This window comes from Telmatherina bonti, assembly GCF_933228915.1.
Source record: "Telmatherina bonti genome assembly, chromosome: 21".
Classification (NCBI taxonomy): Eukaryota; Metazoa; Chordata; class Actinopteri; order Atheriniformes; family Telmatherinidae; genus Telmatherina; species Telmatherina bonti.
Window position 1 is genome coordinate 8,763,399 of NC_136630.1, and position 20,989 is coordinate 8,784,387.

The 20,989-nt window shown below is 40.8% G+C and overlaps 1 protein-coding gene across 1 annotated transcript; it reads left to right on the plus strand.

Moving 5' to 3' along the window:
* Positions 1 to 899: 899 nt before the first annotated feature.
* On the plus strand, positions 900 to 20,389 carry col1a1b (collagen, type I, alpha 1b). The gene is made up of 51 exons (XM_079261026.1): positions 900 to 1,136; positions 3,134 to 3,319; positions 3,888 to 3,907; positions 4,052 to 4,087; positions 4,858 to 4,950; positions 5,416 to 5,484; positions 5,583 to 5,627; positions 5,753 to 5,806; positions 6,362 to 6,415; positions 6,635 to 6,688; positions 6,893 to 6,946; positions 7,032 to 7,085; positions 7,189 to 7,233; positions 7,397 to 7,450; positions 7,585 to 7,629; positions 7,731 to 7,784; positions 8,623 to 8,721; positions 8,831 to 8,875; positions 8,970 to 9,068; positions 9,153 to 9,206; positions 9,292 to 9,399; positions 9,573 to 9,626; positions 9,881 to 9,979; positions 10,090 to 10,143; positions 10,254 to 10,352; positions 10,780 to 10,833; positions 10,927 to 10,980; positions 11,096 to 11,149; positions 11,258 to 11,311; positions 11,467 to 11,511; positions 11,617 to 11,715; positions 13,467 to 13,574; positions 14,092 to 14,199; positions 14,872 to 14,925; positions 15,105 to 15,158; positions 15,278 to 15,385; positions 15,610 to 15,663; positions 16,343 to 16,396; positions 16,493 to 16,654; positions 16,743 to 16,850; positions 17,001 to 17,108; positions 17,209 to 17,262; positions 17,398 to 17,505; positions 17,600 to 17,653; positions 17,747 to 17,854; positions 18,057 to 18,110; positions 18,586 to 18,693; positions 18,782 to 19,061; positions 19,147 to 19,337; positions 19,444 to 19,686; positions 19,809 to 20,389. Exons 1-51 carry the CDS (start codon positions 1,055 to 1,057, stop codon positions 19,953 to 19,955), a joined length of 4,335 nt encoding a protein of 1,444 aa, XP_079117152.1. The 5' UTR covers positions 900 to 1,054; the 3' UTR covers positions 19,956 to 20,389.
* Positions 20,390 to 20,989: the final 600 nt, after the last annotated feature.

A 20,989-nucleotide genomic window follows, 5' to 3' on the forward strand; every position in this document is an offset into this window, starting at 1 on the left:
CACAGCTAACCATGAATGTTAAACTTTTCAGGTTACTTCAGGGTTTCTTTTTTTAATTATTTATTTTTTTAAGAAGCAACATATCTTTTTCTTGTTAGAGTGAAAGTTGAGGAAGAAATCCTCAAACAGTGAGACAAAACACTGAAAATACTTGGGGATAATTTTTGCACAGATTCAGTGTATGTTTTTGTGTATGTTTTTGTGTTACACGTGCAATTTGCTGGTTTTTAGTTTCTTGTAGACTGTAAGGATCTGTCAGCAGAAAATAAAGGAAAAAAGACAATATGTCAAGACATTCTATCTTTGCACCAAATTCCCTCTCCAACACGGAATTCTGGTTCGTTTAGTAACCTTTAAAAAGCCCCAAACGATTTCCATGTGTCTTTTTTTTTTTCTCTGTGCGTAAATTACGCACCACCCTACACCGGAAACATCACTTTCAACTTTTCGCCTCCTCCTTCCCTCTCCATTTTTAATTGAAGAATGAAACAAAAAACATTTACACGAACTACTTCCTGCGATAACATCACACAGATCCCAGCATCTCATATCCATATCTGAATTACGTGCAGCTGCAAATCTGTTCTAATGAAACAATCCAGACGAGATCAGCGGCGCGTTGTCTCGCTTTGGCACCCGAAAAGACTAAACATCGAAGGTCACAATTAAGAAAAAAATCCACGCAGAGTGGGTCGACGACAAAAGACATCTGAGCTGCGGAGAGCCGGTGCGTAAATGATGACTTTCCTCATCATCCACGTTCGAGCCGAGGCGTGAACTTGTTTGACACGCTGTGAGGCGTCCCCTCTCTCTGATGAAGGAGGGACTCTGCGCCTTGAACATGTACAAGTTGTCTGGTGCGCCCAGGACCTCCCCAAAAGTTATGGCATATAAAAGCCAAGCTAACTCATTTGTTTAGGCAGTAGGGAGTTTCTGCTAGGGTCTGGATTGGAGTTACGCACAGACCGGACCCTACCGTGTATGAGTGGTGTCTGAGGAGAAAAAGAGGATTCCCCCGCTTGCCGCAAAGAATCTACATGTCTAACATTTAGACATGTTCAGCTTTGTGGATATTCGGTTAGCGCTTTTGCTTAGCGCAACGGTGCTTTTGGCGAGAGGTCAAGGCGAGGATGATAGTAAGTATCCCTTTCAAACTTTGATTTTTTTTTTTTTTTTCTTTTGGACGATGGCGCTCTCCGGATGCGGAAAGCCCGTAAGGATGCTGAGCAGTTTGCTGGAAGTGATCGTCCTCTGCGGGATCCCTGACTCCACTGGGCAGAGATGGTGGAAGTTGTTGGCGTTTTTCCAGCTCTGGAAGTAAAATAGGAGTCATTTTTAACTGGGCATTTACACCTTGCCTGCTCTTTTCAAGTGACGTGCAGATACATGCTCAGTGTGCGTCCTGCTGGAGTGCAAACCTGAGAGGAGCAGCTGCAGTATTTCTGATGCTCAGTGTCAGAACACTGGAAGCTGAAACACAAAGAGGTTTAGCTCTAAGCAACTATTTTACGTAAATCTTATTTATAACCTATTTGTTTAGAATGAACTCAGTGGTTTTTGGAAAGTTGCACATCGATTAACCTAAACGTTTCACAGAAAATGCACCAAAAGAGAGAGATCAGGAAAGTTTTTTTTTTTTTTTTTTGCTGGGGATTAGATAGACACGGATGATCTTTCTGTGCTAAAGGAGTTAAACTTTTTGGGGGTAAGTTTTGGGGCACATTCACACTTAATAATAGCTTTTACAGGACTAGATTTGTTGAAAAAAAAAAAACGAGATCGGAAAAATGGTTGATGTCTGACGTCGACAGTGGAACAGGCTCGTCTAGACACCAATTAATCAGCATGCCTGTGAGGGTGCGGAAGGCCTCCTTTTGCAAAGCAACAGCGCCGCCGTGTGGCAAATGTTAGAACTGCACAATCATCTTCTAACGCACCAGCACACAGTGTGATCAGGCTTACTGTCATTTCCCAGGCTTTGAGTTAGGCCTGAGCAGAAACACTGGCAGAACTTTTACATAAAACGAACATAAGCTGCACATAGTTTGTGTAAACATAAATTCAGAATAAGATCTATTTTCACCTCACAAATCTGTCAGCTTGCACCTGAATTTCTCAGGGCATCACTTATCAGTAACTTTTCACTTGACTTTAGCACATCTTACCCCAATTTACTACTAATGTGCTTAACTATATGCTTGTGAAATTGAACAGGGCCGTGACTGAGGGTGGCCCAGGATGGCCTTGATCACCTTTGACAGAAGTCTGGCTGCTCCACTCTGCCGAACATCATGTACTTTAGAGGGCTAGGTGTATTTAACTGGTGGAACTTTTACAAGGATTACTCCTCTTCTGGTTCCCATCTGAAGGTTTGCTGGGAATGAAGTCAGTCTCAGCTAAAAATAAAAATGTAAACACTGATTTTTGTTGCTTTTTAAGTTGACTGACAGCTACACACTTTAAGAATGGTTCTTATTTCAGACCTAAAATTGAGGAAAGTATACATTTTGGGGCTTAGGCTAGGTAGTGGATTTATATGAAATCACCACAGTCCTTGGTGCTACTAACTAACGCCGAATGATTATTAAGTATGCGCATATGTTATCATCCATAGTTTAAATGGCACATTTGTATTTTATCAACTTAGCGACCACCCCAAATCTCTTTTCTTTACTTTGAGCTCTACATACGAATGTTTGACTCCACACACTGAGCTTTCACGTGGCAGTCATGCTGCTTAAGCTAAATACAAGAACACATGACCAAAAATACTGACTTCACGCCCTGTGGCTGTTTGACATGCAGAAGAAAAAAAGGCGATATCAGTATCTCTGGGCAGTAGTCTCAATTAAGGTCTCCTTCATAACAGAGGCCTGTGTTCTGCTGCTGGATCCTCTATTATTATGAAAATGATGCTTTTCTGCAGGCAGAAGTTTCCTCCACTCTAATGTATTAACACACCTATACATCTGTGGTAAAAGTTAAACAGTTTTATTTACTTTATGTTTAAAGCAGTTTCATAAATTTAGGCCTAATTTTCAGTCATTGTCATTATACGTTGATAACTTTCCTCCTTTCACCTTATTTACCATCAGTATCACCAAACCCAACATCATTCTGTTGTTTCTTCCAGGCACATTTGGCAGCTGCACATCAGGTGGACAGTCGTACAACGACAAGGATGTTTGGAAACCAGAGCCATGCCAAATCTGCGTGTGTGACAGCGGGACTATCCTGTGCGACGAGGTGATCTGTGAGGACACATCTGACTGCGAAGACCCATTTATCCCCGATGGAGAATGCTGCCCTATCTGCAATGGTACTCCCCTACCAAGTTTCTGGTTTATTAGCCTTGTGGCGCCACCTACTTTCCTCCCACGCCATCTTTCTGGCCACAGGAGGACTTGAGGCCTTCATCCTGCCTGTCTGCCTTCTTGCCTGCTTGCTTGAGGATTTCATTCAGGAAAAAAAAACCCACTTTGGATTAATTTTTTTTGCGCAGTTCATTTCTACAAGCCTTTTAATGATGGATTTTGCGCTCTCTCATGGAGTCTGGCAATAAATGTGCAATTCCTCAGCATGCCTGCCTGTGCAGCAAAAGAGCAGAGCTTAACCATATGGTCATATTTCTCATAAACACTTAGATATCCAGGTGATTTTACTATTAAATGATTATTTGAGGGAAATAGTCTTTATTGCTTTTGATTCAGTGATAATTTCACATCCTTTTTTTCCTGCTTTGGTTTTCTTACCTGCTTTAGATAGATTTGACTTACAGGTTGATGCTAGCATAACCAAACACATTAAAGGTGGAATATTTGACATGGGAGAGAGTTTCTGTCCAAAAGGTGTTGACGTTCCTTTTTTTTTTTTGTTTATTTCTTTAGGAGAGCCTCCAGTGGTTGAGGTACTTTACACTTTTCACTTTGTTTGAAGTTAAAAATGATGTAACTGGTGCAAATGCAATAAATTATAAATTATAGATTTGGCTATATAGTAATTGACTACACGTTGTAGCATAATTTAATTCAGCTTTTCTATCAATCCGTAGGTGCCACCAGGACCCCCTGGCCCCAATGGAGATCAGGTAGGTTAAAAAGTATTTACATTATCCCAGAGATATTCTATATTCTTCATTGCAAATACTGTTTGCACTCTACTGGATAAAAATTGTTTATAAAGTGGCAAGTTGGTGGTTTTATTGACAAAAGCGCCTTAATCTTTGTATATACTCTTAAATTTGATTATTTTACTATTATAGACGAATAAGATGCATTGCTGTGACTTCATGTTTTGCAGCTTCCATGACAAATTTAACTGACTTATGCAGACTGCATCATTTCAGTAAAAAAAAAATGCAGATCAGTAACTATCTGTTTATTCTCATGATATTTAAAGATGAGTCTTTATTTGCTGGAGGTCGCATCAGTTAGTGTTTGAAACTGTCAAAATACGCACAGCAACTGTGTGTATTTGGAGAAAGCCTCGAGAAAGTGACCCAAATCCTGAGGAGCCAGCTATGACATCACTAATGACATCTGGTAAACGGGTCAAAAGGTCAATGAGAGTTCACACAATCAAAAAGCAGCAAAATGCTCTGGAAATCAATGCATATAAATTGTGTAAATAAGCTCATTTAATCCATTTTTTAAAAGAAAGCTTTAAAAAAAAAAAAAAAAAAAAACAACAACAACAAAGCTGCATAAACATGCAAATAAAAAAAGATGTGAAGTTACATGTTTTTATGAAGCTTCTTCTGTTTGACGGGAGATGTTATCACTGCAGAAAGAGTACTAATAAGTTACATAGATAAATTTTTAGTGAAGAATATTGATAATGGGCTTGCTTTTACTTCAGGGTCCTGCTGGTCCTCCCGGCCCTGATGGAATCCCCGGACAGCCTGGCCTCCCCGGCCCACCTGGCCCCCCTGGCCCACCTGGCCTTGGCGGAGTAAGTGTCACCTTATAAGAATTAAAACTCTTCAAAATAGAAATTTGCCTCAGAAATTAAGGTTTCAGTTCTTGGCTTTACTGAGATGTGAGGAGGAGGTTTGTGTTTAAGCAGTGGGATAAACAGGAACTTTCCTCCATGTTTGCTTCAGCACTGCCAGTGCAGACAGCTCCTCGCTTCTATGAAGACAGAAGATGCATTCACTTCTAACCAGTTTAGTTAGGAGGCAATAACAGGCTCATGAAAGCACTTAATACTATAGTGTCAAGTGTTAACTCACCTTAAACTCATGAGAAGTTTTAGTTCTTCACTTATGTTGCTACATGCATCACACCATAGCTGCAAAAGGGAAAGAAAGGCCTCTTTTAGATGTCAGACTTTAGATATTGTTTGTGCTTTGATGGCACTCTTACTGCTTGCCTCAGCATAACTCAATGACTGATTCCTCATCTTCTCTTCTTACAGAACTTCTCTCCTCAAATGAGCTACTCTGACCCCTCAAAATCCAGCGGCCCACCTGTTCCTGGCCCAATGGTATGAAGGCTTTTTTCGCTCTCAAAATTCCCTACACTGCAAAAAGTGCAAAAAGAATAACAAGAATTTAATGGCTTTTTCTTTACTTTAATCTGTAGGGTCCCGCGGGTCCCCGTGGTCCTCCAGGATCCCCTGGATCCAATGTAAGTATTCCCTAATCAGCATTATATGACAACTGAGCTGTTCCTCCTGACAACAGTTAGTCTAAAATAATTTTTCATCTAAGATAGAAGAAATGTATTGATCCAGTTCTCTTCCTGTCTACCAGGGACCTCAGGGTTTCAATGGACCTCCTGGAGAGCCTGGTGAGCCTGGAGCTTCTGTGAGTACAGCTACACAATAATCGTTTAAAGGAATATGTTTCTTGTTTTGTCTTTATTAATAAGCTAAGAGGGGAAAATGTCAGCTTTATCCACCAAAAGATGCAACTCTTTGGCTTAAAAGGCCGTAAACATCTGCATGTTTTTGTTAGGATGCTACTTCCTCTGTTTATGTTCATTTTTGTTGTCGGTATCATCTTATGTTTATTATAGAATATTATACCCTAGTCATTCAGTGCACAAGATGACAGCTTTAGCACAGTGGTAGCGTGGCTATAGTTAGCATGCTAGTTAGAATAAACATAATAGTATAAAAATGAAGCTGCTGATTTGGATCATTCTTTTTAAGATTTTTCTTCCTTTAAAGTAAAAATTGTAAAATTAGTGGACTCCTGTGCTTCTTATACCCAAATGTATTTGCTACCAAAGTATCATATTAGAACAGGACATCAGCACACTCCTTTTTTTTTTTTCATCTTATTCTCTCTTCTTTAGCTACAGTAGCACCATGAATATTCAAAGGCTAATTTTTGCACCATTCCTGTTGCTGTTTTCAGGGTCCCATGGGTCCCCGTGGTCCTGCTGGCCCCCCTGGAAAGAACGGAGATGAAGTGAGTAATTAATTGTAAATTTTTATCACCAGCTTTTGTGTTTGATGAGGCATTTAATCTTTTCATGCATTAACACACAGAATAGAAGCTAAAACTGTGCTTTCTTACTTGTTATCTCAGCTCATGTCTGGTCTTGTTTTAATTTATTTACAGCCCAAATTAAACACACAGCTGACAGTGGGGACTGATGTTAATCATTTTCTATGTTTTTTTTAAAAGGGTGAGCCCGGCAAGGCTGGACGCCCTGGTGAGCGCGGACCTGCTGGCCCTCAGGTGAGCCATTTAGATTGACAACAAATATCAGAAGACGATTACAAAATAGCCGCACCATGCACTTACCTGAAAACTAATAATTTAGCAAACAAGTGATGACAGAAAATTATTAAAATGATCTTTAAAACGTTTTGCACATTTTGTAGCTCAGTCCTAATTGCAGCTCCTGGTTCTGGAAATTCACCTATTGCCATTTTCACGCAGGGTGCTCGTGGATTTCCCGGAACTCCAGGACTCCCTGGCATCAAGGGACACAGAGTGAGTTTCAGTAATACATTTAAACTTCCTCCCATCATTACTTACCGTGAGCCGCTCTAATGATGATCACTGATCTCATATATAGGGTTTCAGTGGTCTAGATGGAGCCAAGGGAGACTCAGGACCTGCTGGCCCTAAGGTACGATGGCAAGTTTAATGTTTAGCAGGAAAGAAGAAAGTAAATCTGGATACTGAAAAACTTTTCCAAAGCTAATTTCTATTTTTCTGTCTTTTGTTGGCAGGGAGAGCCCGGTGCCTCTGGTGAGAACGGTATCCCTGGTGCTATGGTACGTTTTGCCTCAACAATCAGGTTTTAAATATCATGCAGGGAAATAAAAATATCCCAGATTTCATTTAATATAAATCTAAATTTTCCCCATTTGCATCCACAAAAGAAGATTCTTTTCATGTGGCTCCGCCAAGCTAACATCGTTCCCTCGTTTTTTTAAGGGTGCTCGTGGCCTTCCTGGTGAGAGGGGCCGCCCCGGACCTTCTGGACCCTCTGTAAGTACTTCAATATTTGTAATCTTAATAGTCTTAATAACTAGAAGATAATTACATCTATTGATGATATTTAGTCCCCTTTAGTTGTTTATATCCTCATATGTTTGATATAACTTCCCTATCCTCTTGTGCAGGGTGCTCGTGGTAACGATGGCAACACTGGTCCTGCTGGTCCTCCTGTAAGTCACTATTATAGTTCCAGTTTAATCTGTCCAGTCAAAATACTTGGCATCTTTCAACAAGAAGTTTGTCTGACAGCATCCTCTATTTTGCAATCTAGGGACCTACTGGACCTTCTGGCCCTCCTGGATTCCCTGGTGGTGCTGGTGCTAAGGTAAGGCGAGGACTATTCTGGACATTTCAGATCGAAACTCTCTGTTGGGTCGTCATGTTAATCAGACATAGACACATTAGATCGTGTCAGAGCACTTTTATGACTGCTTTACAGTCTGGTGTCAATCAGAGAGACACTCAGAGGAACATGAAAACTTTTTAGTTTGGACTTCCTGTCTCATCATCACTTATTAATTCAGCAACAAAAAAAGCTGCACAAACTATGTTCAGTCCTGATTTTAGATTTCACATGATTTACATTGAAGCAACTCCTTAATTCAACTTGTTTTGATGAATGAGATGCTTGCTTCACAATCAGCCATGAAGAAGCAGGATGCAAAACTAAAATGGCTAATTATGCACAACTATGTACAATCCAGGTCAATATTAGCCACCAGATGGCATCAGTACGACCTCCTGCTTTATTTCTTCTCTCCCCGAAGCATGCAGCACTTGCTGAAATGCAGGTTTTAGCTGTTTCCGTGTCTCAAATAAACTGCGTCACATGAAAGAGTCATCAGCAAAACTTGGTGACATAAGTTAATTGAATGAGGTAAATTTGATCAGAAAATCTTAAACAGGTAGGGAAGTTGGACCTGACCACCCGGTAAACACTTCATAAGTGCATCTATTTTAATGTCATGTTGCTCTTTTGCACTAGGCTAAATAAACCATTACAATGTGATATTCTAGACCCTTTAGTGCAACCGATGTGAACATTTTATAGGTAAACCATGTTGGCTCACAACCAGATCAAATCTTTGTTATATATGTTTTGATTTTACATCTTTTCTCACATTGTACTCGATTTTCTGAGATACAGTTGCTTGCTTCAACAGGGTGAGACTGGTCCTCAGGGAGGCCGTGGATCTGAAGGACCCCAGGGAGCCCGTGGTGAGCCTGGTAACCCAGGAGCTGCTGGACCCGCTGGACCTGCTGTGAGTAGCTCATCATTTTTTCATCTTGCTACATTTTCTTCACACAATTCAGCAAGAAAAAAGTGAATCTGAGCATCAACATCTGTTTATTTTCCTTATTTTTCAACAGGGTGCTCCTGGATCTGATGGTACTCCAGGTTCTAAGGGTGCTCCTGTAAGTATTCTCCATATTGATAACTTCTTTTTTTTGTTTTCCACTTGGATCCTGCTCATGAAGTGCTCTTACAATCGATTAATCTTTTCTTCAGGGTCTTGCTGGTATTGCTGGTGCATCTGGTTTCCCTGGTTCTCGTGGTCCTGCTGGAGCTCAGGGAGCTGTTGGTGCTCCTGGTCCCAAGGGTAACAATGTAAGTTTCACTTTCATCTGTGTTATCACTATCAAGGATCACTTTGCAGCCTAAATTTAATGAGTTTGTACCTTCTGCCAACAGGGTGACCCCGGCCCTCCTGGTCCCAAGGGAGAGCCTGGTGCCAAGGGTGAGCCTGTAAGTTTCAAACTACATTGCTGACGTCTTGTTTTTCATTTAACACTTGACATAAGAAAATAACTTGATTGTTTTTGTTTTGTAGGGCCCCGCTGGACTTCAGGGACTCCCTGGCCCCTCTGGTGAGGAAGGAAAGAGAGGACCTCGTGGAGAGCCCGGTGGTGCTGGACCCCGTGGACCTCCTGGAGAGCGTGTATGCTACTTCCTTTCATATTTCAGCTGTGTTAGACACAACTGTGCAAATTATTTTCGTGAAGATTTAGTTAATATTTACAAAACATCCTATTCCCAGGGGGATTCACCCCTTAGGTGGAAGCCATTCAGCCAGATTCCTGTTTCTGATGTGGTTGGTGTGTTTGCTTTTAGGGTGCCCCTGGTGCTCGTGGTTTCCCTGGTGCTGATGGAGGCGCTGGTGGCAAGGTGAGTTGCCATTTCTCAGTCAGAGGAGAGTTACATTTCTAAAACTTCAAAACTATTCACCAGCTGATGAATTCAACCAGATGATATGGTAATTGTGCTCATATCATGAAGTCAGACACACAGGAGCGATATAACATTGTCATTGTTATCATTAGTTTGTTGGTGAAGCAAAAACACTATTTAACAACAATAGATTTAGTCAATCAACTTTACCCCCAGTTACAGTTTTTGACATTTTTTCACCTGTATTTCAGGGTGCCCCTGGTGAGCGCGGTGCCCCTGGAGCAATGGGAGCTCAGGGTGCCACTGGTGAGTCTGGAACTGCTGGTGCTCCTGGTGCTCCCGGATCAAAGGTTAGTTCCACAAGAAGCAGCTGCAACCTTTCACAACAGAAATTCTGTTGTATAAATGATTAAAAAAGTATTTATCTGAGTAAATTTGACTTGTGACCTGCTCTCTTCAGGGTGTGACTGGTAGCCCAGGAGCCCCTGGCCCTGATGGCAAAGCTGGACCTGCTGTACGTACTTAGTCTCATGTTTGCACCTAATTTTACAGAATTTCACATAATAGAAAAAGAACCATTGGTAGAAATAAATAACTCTGCTTTTCTCTTGAAATAATTCTTAGGGTGCTCCTGGACAAGATGGTCGCCCTGGACCTGCTGGCCCCACCGGAGCCAGAGGACAGCCAGGTGTTATGGGTTTCCCAGGACCCAAGGGAGCCGCTGTACGTTTGCACAAGTCTTTTACTTTTTTCTTTAAAAGTTTGAAAAATATCTACATAATTATTCATTTGAACACTGAAAAACTTAGTTAGGCTATACTATGCTAAGTTAAACTAAGCTAAGCTTGGCTAAACCAAGCTAAGCTAAGATAAGATAAGATAAGCTAAGCTAAGCTAAGCTAAGCTAAACTAAGCTAAGATAAGATAAAATAAGCTAAACTAAGCTATGCTAAAATAAGCTAAGATAAGATAAGATAAGATAAGATAAGATAAGATAAGATAAGATAAACTAAACTAAGGTAAGCTAAACTAAGCTAATATAAGATATGCTAAACTACGCTAAGATAAGATATGCTAAACTACGCTAAGATAAGATAAGATAAGCATCCTGTCTGTGAAAGATGTAACTGTGAACTTTTCCTCTGAACAGGGTGAGTCTGGTAAACCTGGTGAGAGAGGTGCTACTGGTGCTGTTGGTGCTGTTGTAAGTTCTGAAATATCTTAAAAGCTAAACACGTGGAATTTTTCAGCTCAAGATGATTTGCTGATGATTTACTCAATAATGTTTTGGTTCCAGGGTGCCCCTGGCAAAGACGGTGATGTTGGTGCTCCTGGACCTTCTGGCCCTGCTGTATGTATCTCATCTAATGTTTGACCTGAATATTTTATGACTTGACTAGACTGAGAATGAAAATAAATCACTAATAACATGCGGATCATTTTGTTTGTTCCTTGTCTATGTTCAGGGACCTGCTGGAGAGAAGGGAGAGCAGGGACCAGCTGGTCCTCCTGGATTCCAGGTGACTTTTATCCCAGCAACCATAAATATGTCTTTAGTTTTGTAAAATTTCTCAACATTGTGTCACAAGTTTATTTATTAAATTTTTACACATTTAATCTTTGTGTAGGGCCTTCCTGGACCTCAAGGTGCTACTGGTGAGACTGGCAAGCCTGGTGAGCAGGTATGAATCATAAGAATGATCAACAAATTTCTATGATTTGATGAAAAATGAGGTACTTCATGATGTGACTCATATTTAGCAGTCATACTTGTAGAAAAAACATAAACAGTGATGCTGTAAATTAGATATAATAATAATTGTCCTCCTTTGTTCAGGGTGTTCCTGGTGAGGCTGGTCCCCCTGGCCCATCTGGAGCCAGAGTGAGTACCTCTTGCATTCAGAACCAAACCTTTTGCAGAACCATACTATACTCAATATTTCTTTGATAAACCGACTATAACTGATGTGTCCCATCTTCCCTTCAGGGCGACAGAGGTTTCCCTGGTGAGCGCGGTGCCCCTGGCCCTGCTGGTCCAACTGGATCCCGTGGTGCTACTGGCCCTGCTGGTAACGATGGACCTAAGGTATGTTTTTAAGAAAGAGATGAGAAAATTATGAAAAACTGAAGCTGCAGTTAAGATGGGTTTTTGTTGAATATCAAACCTGATATTGGTCCAGTATTTGAAAAAACTTTGTTTATGTCACCATGTCAGCCATTAACAACCACAAAAGCCTCAACGACTATAAGATGTGCAGAAACATCATGATGAGCCACGCACTGACTAGCAAAAATAATCTGCTTTTCTTTTAAAATAATGGAAGTAGATTTAAATAAATTAAAAGAAGATTTTTTCTTTTTACAGTCATAAATAAGTGCAGAACAGTCTGCTGCAGATGTCGAAGCAGAAATCCAGAACAAATCAGACGTCTGGGCATTTGAACATTTTTTTCTTCTAAGCGAATCAATATCAATAATCTAATGAAATTACTGACTGATATTTTTCAGTATGCATGTATATGTATACTGATATACAGCAAGAATAACCTTTAAAAGATATTCACATATAGGATGTACACAGTATATACCTTCCATGTCGATATAAAACTGCATCCTTAGTCAAAGAAGAATGTTAACATCTAACAGCTGGCAATTTCTGCATTTTCTTTCATGTTTATCGCGTGCATCGTGGCTCCTCATTCTGTGCCTGCTCATTTATTTTCAAAGGATCATTTACTACTCTTTTTTAAGACTTTAGCAGGATATTGTTTTCTATCATATGCAACCATGAATAATGCAATATTGCCTAACAACAGCTTTTATTTAAGAGTATCCAGTCAGCAGCACTCATCTTTACAGTAGCCTCTTCACACCTTCACAAAACACATTTTAAAAATGGTAGACAAACAATATTTCATTAAATTTTCCACTCTGGTTATAGTTAAGCAAAAAAGATTTCTTTAAAAACTTAAAACAATATAGTATATATGCAGTATAAATATTATTTCATTCCTTTTAATCAGTTTGTGCTCATTTTGTTTTTTTTTAAGTGCACAATTATGCTTGTTAAAGCTTAAGTGATGTCAAATATCAATGTACTTGTAGATTCCAGCAAAGTATTTGCTTCAGCTTCTGGTTTAGCCATGCAAAGCTATTAAAACACAACATATTTGAAATATAAGCAGCCAAAAACAAAGGGAAGGGCTTTTTGGATAAATGCGCACAGTGACTAATTGTAAGAGAGGGACTGCGTGTTAATGCAGTTATTTACACGTGTTTTCAGGCTGCTAAGAATCTCAGATTTACAGGAAAGATCAACTGGAAATCAGTATTACTTGTAAACAAAAGGTTTTGCAGCAGTTCAGCTTATTGGAGATTTAGTCATCCAGAGTTAAAATACTGATAACATTGCATTGACCAACAAAAAAGACAAACCACATATCCTAGTTTCATCCCCTGAACTAAGTTCCTCACATGCTCATGAGAAGTCACAGATATGTGCCTAAAGATCATTTACCTCATAATGATAATTAGTAAGAAGGTTACTGCAGAAAAGGAACTTTCTCAGATCTAGATGCACAGAACGTAATAGGACCCCACATCGTTATCAATACTGCTAACAAGATTCATTGGGATATAATGTAACAGCAACTTTTAACTGTAGTTTGTCCACATTGTTTCTTCATTCAGTTGTTACAGTATGACACTAGTAGCGATCTTCCACCACTCAGCTCCCAGCGGGAACTTGTGGTTTCATCCATCCACCGAATCCTCATCTGCTCCCATTGAATCACATCCGCTGATGTTAATGTGAATGTATTTTTTTTTGGTGCACAGGGAGAGCCTGGCGCTGCTGGTGCTCCTGGTGGTGTGGGAGCCCCCGGTATGCAGGGAATGCCCGGCGAGCGTGGAGCTGCTGGTCTCCCTGGTGTCAAGGGCGAGAGAGTGAGTATTAGATAACTCTGCTGGGAGAAAATGAAACTATCGTTCTCCTTTATGTTCACCTTTCTCAAAATGTTACGTTCGTTCTTCAATCTAAATGTTTTTGATATTTGTGATATTTAGTTTTTGGAGGGAAAATTTGGCTTAATTTGCTGTTTGGAATTCACTTTATTACCCAAGTTAGTTGTGAATGGGTTTTTTGAGACAGGAAGAGAGAAAACTGTGATGTAGTACTGCGGTGAAATAAATTAAAGCAAGCCACTGTCCCAGAAATGTGTGTTCTACTGGCTTTATAATGCAAGTATAAATTATTGTGTTTATTTCATTTTAGATGTTTAGTCTTTAAATCTCCCTGATAATTATCCAAAAATATGTCACAACATATTCATTTGTTCATTAGTTTGTCCAGTAGATCCTCTAAGTTTAAAGGAGTGACATGCTGTATTTGTTTTTTTTATATCTAACCAAGGATGGCTGAGCTCTTTTATCTCATCAAAAGTCACAATTTCTCTCGGTTTAGGGTGATGGTGGTGCAAAGGGAGCTGATGGTGCCCTTGGTAAAGATGGCGTGCGTGGTATGACTGGTGCTATTGGAGTCCCTGGACCTCCTGGTGCTCAGGGTGAAAAGGTGAGAACTGAGAACATGCAAATAAATATGTTTTATTAAGATTTATGATTTTTCTCACAAAGTTTCTGTGATTCCTCGATATGTAATTAACTGAACTGTATTTTCATTCACACACACAATAAAAACAGTTGATACCTTCTTATTTTAAAGAATCATATACTGTTAGATAATTTGATAAGAAACAAGCAAAGTTATTCAATATTACATCCTAGATATAATCACATAGTTTCCTGATATGGTCTCCATTGCTAACTAACTTTAACCTTTTAAAGCCAAACCCACAAAAAAAGTCCTATTACTTGAGCATGAGGTTTTTTTTTATCCTTTAACAAAATGTTACAAATAATTAGCAGTTTATTGATGGGAATATTAACCATTTAATTGTGAAAGTGTAATCTTCTGCTTCCTGCAATCTTTCAAGGGTTAGAAGACAAGTATCAGATTGTGATGAATAGGATTTTTAAGAGTATTTACCATAAAATGATGTAAAAGGTGTTTATATATCAAATGTATCAAATATAATACGTTATCTCCATTATGGGGTTAAAAACGTGGATTTTAAGACCACTGCTTGATGTGTTTTTCTGCTCTTAGCTTGACTGTGAGACCCCAGTTCATCAGCAGTTAATATCATTGTGATGATCTTCTGTTCTTCTCCCCCTCCGGTTTTAGGGTGAGGGTGGTCCCCTTGGAGTTGCTGGTCCCACTGGTCCTCGTGGTGCCCCTGTAAGTTCTACAAACTCAAAAATGTCCATAAATCCAGAAAAGCAACACAAGATTTAATTTTTATATACAAACTCATAGAGCTATCAGCTGGTTAATGCAAATACCAGTCGATGTGCATCCTCATGATGCCACCAGCAGGATGTCAGTCCATGCTGTAATGACCTTTGTGCCCCTGACAGGGTGAGCGTGGAGAGACTGGACCTCCAGGACCTGCCGGATTTGCTGGACCTCCTGTAAGTAAAACCTGCAGTTGGATTCCTGTAATTTGCTTTAAATCTTTTAGAAATGTGATGACTCAAAATCAGAGCTGGAATAAGGAAACGTGCAAATGTTTTCGTCTTGTGCTTTAAAGGGTGTTGATGGTCAGCCTGGTGCCAAGGGAGAGACTGGTGAGACTGGACCCAAGGGAGATGCTGGTGTGCCTGGACCCGCCGGATCTGTTGGAGCATCTGGCCCTCAGGTTGGTTGGTCTGCAAATAGCAGAAATAACCCATGAAAAATGGAAACACAGTTAACTGGAAGAGGATATTATGATTTCTATACAGTAAATACGGGATTAAGTTTATCTTTTGTTTTGTTATGGATAGCAGATAGTTTTGACAATCAGCTGTTTTTTTTTCCTTTTTTAATAACATGGTATCAACTTTTTTTTAACTTAATTTATTTCATTGTTCCTTTCAATAGGGACCCGCTGGCCCTCCTGGACCCAAAGGTGCTCGTGGTGGTGCTGGAGCCCCTGTAAGTATTTATTATCATTGGTAATCTGAGATTAAACCAAATTAGATTAAATATGATGAACTACAGCTGTTTCCCTGCAAGATGCATGAAATAAACTCTGGAGATTTTGGGATGCTTTGCTTTAGTTAAAATGCACTTTTTCAGATTAGAGCAGAAAAAAGTTACATGTTTTATTAGAATCAACATGCATGATTAATTATTTTGAGCCAATTTGCATATGCAAGCATAGCATATTATATAGATCAATCATCTTTACTTGTATCAAAAATTAATGCCTTAAAAAAAAACATTGCAGGACTAGTTTTTTTTTCTATTCAACACATATATTTGCGATGAACTAGCCAGCTATGCAACACATAAGCTACATTTGACACGCTAATTGCTGGGACAGGCCCAGCTTCCCTGGACTTAATTATTCTAAGAAAACAGAAAACAAAAAAAACAAAAAAAATTCATGTAGAATTTAGGGCATTCAGTAGAAGTCAGTCTTTTCCATGGATGCTACCAACTAGCAACAAAATCCTGAACCTGCCATTATGCTTAGATTTAATTTCTCTTGTTTGATTTTATTTACAATTCCACTTATTCACCACCTGTAAACACAACATTTCTAAAAACATAAATAATTATCTTTATGTAAGAAATCCTTTTTCATTTGTCCTCACATTTGTCTTCATAGGGTGCTACTGGTTTCCCTGGACCTGTTGGCAGAGTTGGACCTCCTGGCCCTGCTGTGAGTTTAATCATGAATGCGTAATAATCAGACACAATCTCTTTTTTTTTCGATCATGTGCTAAAGAACAATGTTGTTTTCAAACAATGATTTTAGGGAGCTGCTGGACCCGCTGGACCTGTTGGACCTGTTGGCAAAGATGGTGCAAGAGGAGCTCGTGGGGAGACTGGCCCTGCTGGTCGCCCTGGTGAGGCTGGTGCTGCTGGAGTTGCAGGACCTGCTGGAGAGAAGGGATCTCCTGGTGCTGATGGAGCTGCCGTGAGTGCTTGATATTCTTTAGGTGGACAGAATATTACAGTCCTTAAATTGTGCACCTGTTTAATGAGCACTGTGTCCTCCTGTGCAGGGTGCCTCTGGTATCCCTGGACCCCAAGGTATTGCTGGACCACGTGGTATTGTAGGTCTCCCTGGACAGCGTGGAGAGCGTGGTTTCGGTGGCCTGCCTGGACCATCTGTAAGTATCTGAGTCCATCTCCATATGCTGAGATGTTTCAGTCATAAGCACTAATATATTCTCGATTAGTAAGTCTTAGCTTCACACCACTGGAGCACCAAACACATCAAACTGTCTCCAGAGTAGTGACCTCTTCTGTTTTCTCCTCAGGGTGAGCCAGGAAAGCAGGGACCTTCTGGACCTGTTGGTGAGCGAGGAGCCCCTGGACCTTCTGGACCTCCTGGACAGTCTGGTGCTCCTGGAGAGGCTGGTCGTGAGGTATGCTCTGGTGGAAGAAGATTCTTACACTACAGTTCAGACATATTCAGTCCGTCATGGCAAACAGTGATGACTGACCCCCCTCATTCTTCTCTTCCAGGGATCCCCCGGTCATGATGGTGCTCCTGGCCGTGACGGAGCATCTGGCCCCAAGGTAATCCTTTTCTGTTGGTCTCATTTAATTATAAATGGGGTGCAAAATGATATCTTAATACAAATGGACTTTTAATGTCTTTGAAATGATCCTTTAGCTGCCTAGTACAACCTTACTGGAGATTTTGTCCCATAGGGAGACCGTGGTGAGACTGGTATGTCTGGACCCCCTGGACCCCCTGGTGCTCCTGGAGCCCCTGGTGCTGTTGGCCCCTCTGGCAAGACTGGTGACCGTGGAGAGAGTGTAAGTCTTTGCTCTTATTTTTCTGCCTACCCCTTAGTTTAGGAATACAATCTGTGAAGTTACCACTAACGGAATCTTCTTTCTTCTCCCTCAGGGTCCCGCTGGTCCTGGTGGTCCTGCTGGCCCCGTTGGTCCCCGTGGTCCTTCTGTATGTTTTTACTATATGACAAAAATGTAAAATTTAAGTCTCTCAAAATATGTTTATTGGCCAGTATGTAATGGGATCTTTGGATTTATTCAGGGCCCTGCTGGTGCTAAGGGAGACAGAGGAGAGAGTGGTGAGGCTGGAGACAGAGGCCACAAGGGACACAGAGGATTTTCTGGCATGCAGGGTCTGCCTGGACCTGCTGTAAGTAGAGTTTTACACTCAGTTACAAAATGATCAGCTGCCTACATTCCTTTACTCATGAAGTGCTTCAGTTAAAATGCTGTTCAATTGGACTTTTACAAAAAACAGTTGTGTCTGCAATATTAATAGCTGGAAATTGTTCTCCAGTTGCTAATTGTTTCCCCATTCCTAATTTAATATTTGCCTCTCTTTCTGCCTCCAGGGACCTTCTGGAGAGAGAGGACCTGCTGGTGCCTCAGGACCCGCTGGACCAAGAGTAAGCCGATTGTTTTTACTGCATGCCACACAGTTACTGCACAGTTGTTCACACAAACACATCAAATTTCTGACAAGAATGCTACATATGCAGAGTTTTTCATTTTCTTTTAAAAGGGTTGTTTTGATGGCTTTATCAAAGCACAAGAAGCTAGATAAAAAAGTAACAAGATTACTGCACTTGACAAGCATAATTTACACCCTGTACTTACTGGACCAAATATAGCCCAAAGGCTTTGAATCTTAAAAGGCTTTCTGAGTTATTGTCATGGCCAGGCTTGGCATTTTGGGCACATTTGGTTGATATGTAGCTAACTTTAGCATCCCTACTTAACCTGAATCAGCATTATCACTCATGGCTGAGTTTGGGTTTGATCCATTCTCTTGTCACTCTTATTCACAATCACATACCATCAGCCTAGGGACAGTCTGAGATTTTACTTTCTCTTCAGTGATCAATTGTTTTTGCTTCATAGGGACCTTCTGGAAACAATGGTGCCCCTGGTAAGGATGGTATGAATGGCATGCCTGGACCCATTGGACCTCCTGGACCTCGTGGTCGCAGTGGAGAGATGGGACCTGCTGTGAGTTTCCAAATCTTCTTTAAATTGCTCGTTGTCCAGTTCTTCTAAGTGTGTCTGCAGTTTGTAAAGTCCTGTTGTTTCAAAACAGGGTCCTCCTGGACCTCCTGGACCCCCTGGACCTCCTGGAGCACCCGGAGGTGGAATTGACTTTATCACCCAGCCAATTCAGGAGAAGGCCCCTGATCCCTTGCGTGGGGGCTACCGTGCCGATGATCCCAACCAGATGCGCGACCGTGACATGGAGGTTGACACCACACTCAAGACCCTCACTCAGAAGGTTGAGAAGATCCGCAGCCCCGATGGTACCCAGAAGAGCCCTGCACGCATGTGCCGCGACCTGAGGATGTGCCATCCTGAGTGGAAGAGTGGTAAGTGCAGATGGGTGGGTTGACACATGAAGCAGAACGTATGGATGAGCTCAAGTTTAACTAATTTTGTGTCCCTGCATTCCAGGCATGTACTGGGTTGACCCCAACCAGGGCTCTGCTCTGGATGCCATCCAGGTCCACTGCAACATGGAGACTGGAGAGACTTGCATCTACCCAAGCGAGTCCAGCATTCCCATGAAGAACTGGTACCTCAGCAAGAACATCAGAGAGAAGAAGCACATCTGGTTCAGCGAGTCCATGACCGGTGGATTCCAGGTGAGAAAGCAGTCCAACCAAAGGCAAAACAAAACTATGGGCTCTATTCAGGCTGTACCAGAAAGCATGTCACTCTGTTCATCCATTGCTTCCCTTCCCCTTGCAGTTCCAGTATGGCAGCAGTGAAGCTGATCCCGAGGATGTCAGCATCCAGATTGCCTTCATGCGCCTGATGTCCAACCAGGCCTCTCAGAATATTACATACCACTGCAAGAACAGCATTGCCTACATGGATTCTGCTACCGGCAACCTGAAGAAGGCCCTGTTCCTCCAGGGCTCCAACGACATCGAGATCAGAGCCGAGGGCAACAGCCGCTTCACATACAGTGTCAGCGAGGATGGCTGCACGGTGAGCTTCTGTTCATACAGACATTTCATAAGTCAAATAAGACAAATACCAACAAAGACAGCAAAACTCTTACGTTTTAGCAAGTTTTTCAAATTTTCTGTGCCTTTTCTTTCTCTCCACAGTCACACACTGGCACATGGGGCAAGACAGTCATCGACTACAAGACAACAAAAACATCTCGCCTGCCCATCATTGACATTGCTCCTATGGATGTTGGTGCACCTGATCAGGAATTTGGCGTCGAAGTTGGCCCCGTTTGCTTCTTGTAAAAATGAAAGAAACATGGACATGACATTGTTGTTTTTTTTTCTAGCAGTCATCTCTAAATCCCTTTTTTCTAAGCAATCAAAACTCATTCGGTTGCCATTGGTCCACATGCTTAAAACCACTCTGCTGAAGACGGTGTTTGTGTTTTTCCAATCATGAGAAGATTTTTTTTGGGACTGCTACTTCAACTGAAACCAACCACAAGGACTCTTTTAAAAGAATCTGTTTCCACTGGCAACAAGAAAATAATATAAACTTGTGTAAAATTTCCCCTTGGAAATTGAGAAAAAGAAGATAAAAAAAAACAAAAAACAAAACACCAACACACTCATTGAAACACAGGTGACTTTTGCCATTTTCAACCACTGCAGAAGGACATTGAAAACAACAAATGATATGTACCATTTTTCTGGTGTTAAATAAATTGTAAAAAGTGTGAAGTCTCTTCTTGATCTCAAATCATTAAAAAAAAAAAAACACCTGAATTTTGGTTCAACATCGCAACAAAAAAGCAAGACAGCTCACCTTCATTGCAATATGTAAATGGCTACATAAAAGAAGTCACCGCCCATTTTTTTCTTAATGAAAAGGGTATATTCTACACAACAAGTCTTTTTGGGGCAAATTGAACCATCTTATGGTGCTATTACCAGTTCAATGAAGTCCATTTATTGGTATTTGATGGTGAAAATTTCAGTGTCATATTGTAATTGTCTCCACAATGACCTGCAGAACTTTGGTGCTACTAAATTGACTCATTGTCTTGTTGTCTATGCAGTGCAATTGTTTTCTTCTTTAGTGTTGGTTTGATAACAGAGGCCCTCTGAAAAGGTGATCATTGCAGATGAAATGCATGCCATCATGTCTTTGTAGTTACAAGCAAGTGACTTCTGGTTCAACATTTTCCTGCCCCTGTGTTCATTGTTGATCCTTCTGTTTGCCCCTGTGGAAAACTTCATTATAAACAAAAAAAGACAGCACACATCTTCCACCCTGTTGTTTATGTTGTTTGTTGATGTCTTTTTCGCGAAAGGTT

Coding starts and splice junctions, on each gene's coding strand:
- col1a1b (XM_079261026.1), top strand. CDS start 1,055: ATGTTCAGCTTTGTGGATATTCGGTTAGCGCTTTTGCTTAGCGCAACG. Junction 1,137..3,133: donor AGGTCAAGGCGAGGATGATA/GTAAGTATCCCT, acceptor TGTTTCTTCCAG/GCACATTTGGCAGCTGCACA. Junction 17,855..18,056: donor AGGGTCTGCCTGGACCTGCT/GTAAGTAGAGTT, acceptor TTCTGCCTCCAG/GGACCTTCTGGAGAGAGAGG.